We start from the raw sequence: 5,000 nt of genomic DNA, 5'->3' as shown, positions 1-5,000 counted from the left end.
TCTTCCAAGTTTCGAAGCTTGTTGACATTTCAGAAGTCACAGCATGATATGTTTAATAATTTAAAAAGTACATTAATTGGAGTCAGAGTCAGGAAAAAATAACAGGTCTTTTAGCATGCAGGCTCTGTCAGGGCACAGCACAGTCTGAATGTTCAAATCCTTTCTGTGAGCATAACCCATCACCCAGGGGCAACATTTTACAACTGGAGAGGGATGATGCCTAATGCAGAAAACCATCATTTTTTTGCTTGTTTTTAATAAGCAATCTTCTACAAGTGACACTGTTTTGGTTATCTGCAGGGAAATGCATCCAAAAGAAAAGATACTTTCTGTTACCAAAGGCCTACCTCTCCCTTGCTGTCGTCAGCCACAACAGCTCTTTGTTTTTGGGGGCTTGGCATCTGTTGAGTTTAACCCAGATTCGAGGGTCAAGATGTTTCTTCTCAGGCTGTGGAATGCCATCTGGACTAACGCTTCGTGCATCTTCCCTCTACTTTTCACACACTTTACACACGAGAAGACAATGAAGATCCAGTGCCACTGTTGGACAGCCATGGAAAATATCCAGCTTTTACCCAGCCACAACAATATGCTGGGCTTTTTGGCAGCAAGCCAGCTGCTGACTAAGCAAGGAGCTGTAATAGGCTGAACCCTTTAAAAATGGGAAAGAAAAGTTAGGTTTGTTACATTCAGCTGTTGGAACAGAGTCCACAGGTTGGAGAGGGAGATGGATCTTGCAGAGGAGATGCAGCAGTGGGTCTCACAAAATCTGGGGTCAGTTCTAGAGTGCAATGCCTGATTTCTAAATTGCTATAGGCAATGGAGACAGCAATACTGGCTATGTTTCCTCATATGAGGAATGGGCATCATTTGGGGGGTCCCCTCCTTACTTACAAATTCATCTGCAAATTTACAAAGTACTTCTTTTAGCTTTATGGGATTTTGAATGAGGGTGCCCTCATTTTGATTGCATTAATAAGTGCTGTTGCACTGCAGATGAGAATCCTATTGAAAATCAACTTTCAAAACAAGCTTTCAAAAGATACTGGTGGGCTTAAAACCAGTGTTAGACTACCAATATGTGGCAGTGGAGATACCACCTTAATCAGACTCAAGACAATATAAAAAGCAAATAAAAAGATAGAAAGCAAAAAAAAAAATTGCCTCCTTCTGAGGAAACAACATGGGATGACCAGGCTGTGAAGAAAACATTCTAGACATAACCACCAGTGCATGCTGTTTTAGCACTTTCTTCCAGTTTCTCAAAACATTTCAAAAGAGTAAAAGGAATTTGCAGTTTGACATCACTGTTAAAAATCCCTGCCTTAAAAAAGAACAAATCCACACACTGGGAAAAAAAAAACCATTAAAATCCAGGCTAAACTGCATTTTATAATTTCTCCTGTGAAAAAACAAGGACTTGGTTATCCCCCTCTTGCATTAGAGAGAGTGGGTAATAAAACAGTGTGCTGTTTGACTTTCATTTGTTGCTGCCTTTTTCCTCTTCCCCCGCCATATCAGCTGTGCCACCTGCCATATCAAGAGGAGTATCAAAAGCTCCACCCACTGCATCCTCTTTTGTTCAGGGAACAGCGAAGGAGAGTTGTAATGGAGATGTAACACTTGATAGACCGTTTGCAGCCAGGCTCAAGATATAAAGATGCTTTTTGTGGGGGAGAACAATTTTAATCCAGCTTTCCTTCTTGTGCAAACATATAGCCATTAAAGCCACAGGCAAAAGGTGAATGACTTGTCTAATAAGGATTTTGAAGCTGGACTGGTACCTGGGATCGCAAGTTCTCCTGCCTCATCTCACATTCTTATGATATTTGTTGTTTCAAATCTAATTTATTTCCTAAATGGAAAGATTTTCCCCAGTGTTCCAGAACGCTATCAGTTGGGACTAGGTTGCAATTCTTAGGCAAGGTGTTGCCATATCTCACAGCAGGGAATAGAATACTTTCTTCTTGATCTTTCATATCCTGAAGATCACACAACTAACTGTCAGTGGCACCAGGTGCATGAGAGCTGTGCCCAAGGAATGGATGTCCACAAGAATACCACTCCTCTCTGCCATTTTGCTCTGAGAAAGAAGACACAGCACTGCTGTAAGAATTACCAAAATATGTGAAGGGAAACTTGTATCAGCCTAACATTTCCATTCTCAAGCCAGCATAGCTCTTGCATGGTGTCATTCAACTTCAAATGCTTTGCAAACACCAAGTAATTAAGCTCAATATTCTGTTACAGAACACTGTAAATTATATCATTAAAAATATACCAAGTATGAGACGCTAGTTAAAACACACAACATAAAAGGCTCTGATACATTTTATAAGCATGATTTGACAAACTGCCTAACATTTTCTTAGCAAAAGATTTGATGTATTAATAAACACTGTATTTTCTATTAAAATTTAAGTGCTCAGAAACAATTCAAATACCTACTAATGCAAGGGACTCAGAGATGTATCTAAAAGAGAACACTCTTAGTGCCTCATGTAAATCCTATATCTGTGACTTTTCAACACCCATTCTAAAAAAAAAAATCAAAAAGAGAATGTGTTTATGTACCTCTAAAAATGTGTACACGGACCAAACCTGCAAGCACTTATGTAGATTAGTAACTTTACTGCCTGTGGAGCTCCAATATGAGTTTGCAGGATGAAACCTAAATGCATCTTTGGTAAACAAGCCATCAATTACACACTTTAGGGATGGCAGCACCTGTGCAAAGCCTTCAACTCAAACGACAGACACTAAAGAAATAAAAAGCAATTATCAGCTACGAATTTGAGTAAAACTGTTTTCTTCTTAGAGCTAAAACCACAATTTTCAAATGATGTTGCCTCTATTTTTGGCAACTAACGATCTTTATTAGATTATTGTACAGCAGACATTCAAGTCCTCTCAAAAATAAAAGGTTTGCAAATTTTAATATTGCGCTATTTTCCACACTGCTTTGTTGATTATGAAGATTTCCTTGTACATGCTTTTAGAGAAACAAAGGCACTGCTGTGCGGGACAAACAGAACAAAACTAATTACACTAAAGCCATCTTCACAGCAATTTCAAATTACTCCTAAATGCTTTTGATTTCTTACTGCACAAGTATTTTCCAACAGGAGTTTGAATATGAAACTCATACCAGCTATACTACTCAGTTCTAGGATAAATGGTTGGTTTGCATTGCCCCTGGTCTTTATCTAACACCGAGAATAGGCTGCTTTTTATCAAAAGAGGAATAAATTGCTGTTATTGTGATGTTAGCCCATCACTTGGCATTGCAATTCAAGTTTTTGTGCGAAAGAAATGTATGATCTAACTGCGACTTGACCTATGCCTTCTGAGATCCATCTAGGTGCTCTAATGGAGCATAAAAAGTACTGAATACAAGGACGTGCAAACTGGCAGTGAAGAAATTTATTTGGGAAGAAGCAGAAGAGCAAGAGACTTTCAGGAGCTTGTGGTTTACATGCTAGCCAATGAGTTGAATATGGAAGAATGCTTATTGTCAAATTGCAATTCTTTTAATTAATGTATTTCAGCAGGATTCTCTACACTTGCTTGCAGCTAGTGCCTTCCTCTCTCAGTCATGATCTCTGCCTCTCTCTCTTTTTTCAACATTTTAAAAGTCTTGTGGTTTAGAGACTGCTACTGAGAAGTCATTAAAACAGTCTGTTAAACTGTTAAGAAATCGGATACTGCTCCTGTTTTTTGGTGGGATTTATGTCTTTTCCAGTACAAGAAAAATCACATTAAGTATATATCAAATATATGGGCCACAATATATCCCAATATAAACTAATTCAAGGGAGATAGTCTGATTACATTATAAAATCCTTTAGTTCTTACAGTGTTTCTTGGAATTTATCAAAAAAAAGCATGTGTTTTTTTTTGAAAGCAATTTCTAGGATAGTAGCATTTAGATTTTAGTCCTGATAAAGACTCACTTTCCATTCATAGTCAGAACCTAAATGTGCTCTTCTTGTACCTAAACAGATAATAAGCACTCAGCACACTCCCCCTTCTTGACACAACACACTGAGACTAATCACACATAATTGGAGAGGAGGAGCAGAGGGGCTGGGCAGGCTATTGTGTCCAAAGGACAAATGGTCAGTTTATGAGGCTTTTGTCTGATGCATAATTTCTTATACATCTACAGGAGGAAAAGTCCTGCTGGAAAAAAACATACATACACACATATAGAAAAGGGGCCTTCAACACTAAAGCAAATGAGGACATTTCAATCATGGATAGAAAAATCGACAGTGGAATTAAAAAAAAAAGGGCAGCAAAATACAAGCATTCAATAGGTGCACTTTAAGAAGATCTTCAGACAACTATTTCCTTACTAATTAAGTGTCAACGCATTCACTTCTTTACAACCAATTATCTAAGCCCACAAAGTACATTATCCATATATTTTCAAATACACCTCAAAATAGCATTTAAAGAGATCAACAAAGTACATGCAAGTTTAAAGGCACAAAAGAGAAGGAAGCCAGCTCTACACCTTTTTTAATGCATACATGTGAAGTCTGATCAGTTTAAGGCTGGAATATAATTGGAAAAATAAACTTCTAAAATGATACAAAAAAAAGATGTTGCAATGTTTATACTCTGCAAAACGAACCACAATATCTTTCTCAGCATTTAGATTAGAAATATTTCCCCAATGATGATTCAGGGACATAAATGGGGGAAAATGAACATTCCACATTGCCTGACCATCCACATACATGGATTAATTTTCAGCAGTCCATCTTAAAAAAAAAAAAGGTGCAATCTTCTATCTCTGCTTGGTTAAAATGAGAAGAAAAGGGTAATGGAGATTTTCCTCATATGTATCTTTTTCTTCATTTTTCAACTGCAAATAAAAAATGGATAAAGTGAGCAAACTGTATTAAAGCATTTTTAAATTACTGATAGTACTTGTCTAAGTAAATTTCCTGGTATAAATGATACTACTAAAGATTAAACATTTAATAACTACA

At 37.3% G+C, this 5,000-nt stretch overlaps 1 protein-coding gene across 1 annotated transcript in view; it reads right to left on the bottom strand.

Annotated features, from left to right (window-relative positions):
- Positions 1–2,917: 2,917 nt before the first annotated feature.
- The window catches only part of CAMKMT (calmodulin-lysine N-methyltransferase), a 212,990-nt gene continuing 210,907 nt past the window's right edge, over positions 2,918–5,000 (bottom strand). Inside the window, exon 11 of the mRNA XM_071427548.1 lies at positions 2,918–4,873. Coding sequence (XP_071283649.1) covers positions 4,796–4,873 — 78 coding nt within the window. The 3' untranslated portion in view covers positions 2,918–4,795. The remainder of the gene's footprint in view (positions 4,874–5,000) is intronic.

The sequence above is a fragment of the Agelaius tricolor genome, unplaced genomic scaffold (genome assembly GCF_023055355.1).
Source record: "Agelaius tricolor isolate 1412-34295 unplaced genomic scaffold, bAgeTri1.0.p SCAF_1, whole genome shotgun sequence".
NCBI classification, from domain to species: Eukaryota; Metazoa; Chordata; class Aves; order Passeriformes; family Icteridae; genus Agelaius; species Agelaius tricolor.
Note: the sequence above shows the minus strand (reverse complement) of the source record. Positions and strands in the feature narration are given on the sequence as shown.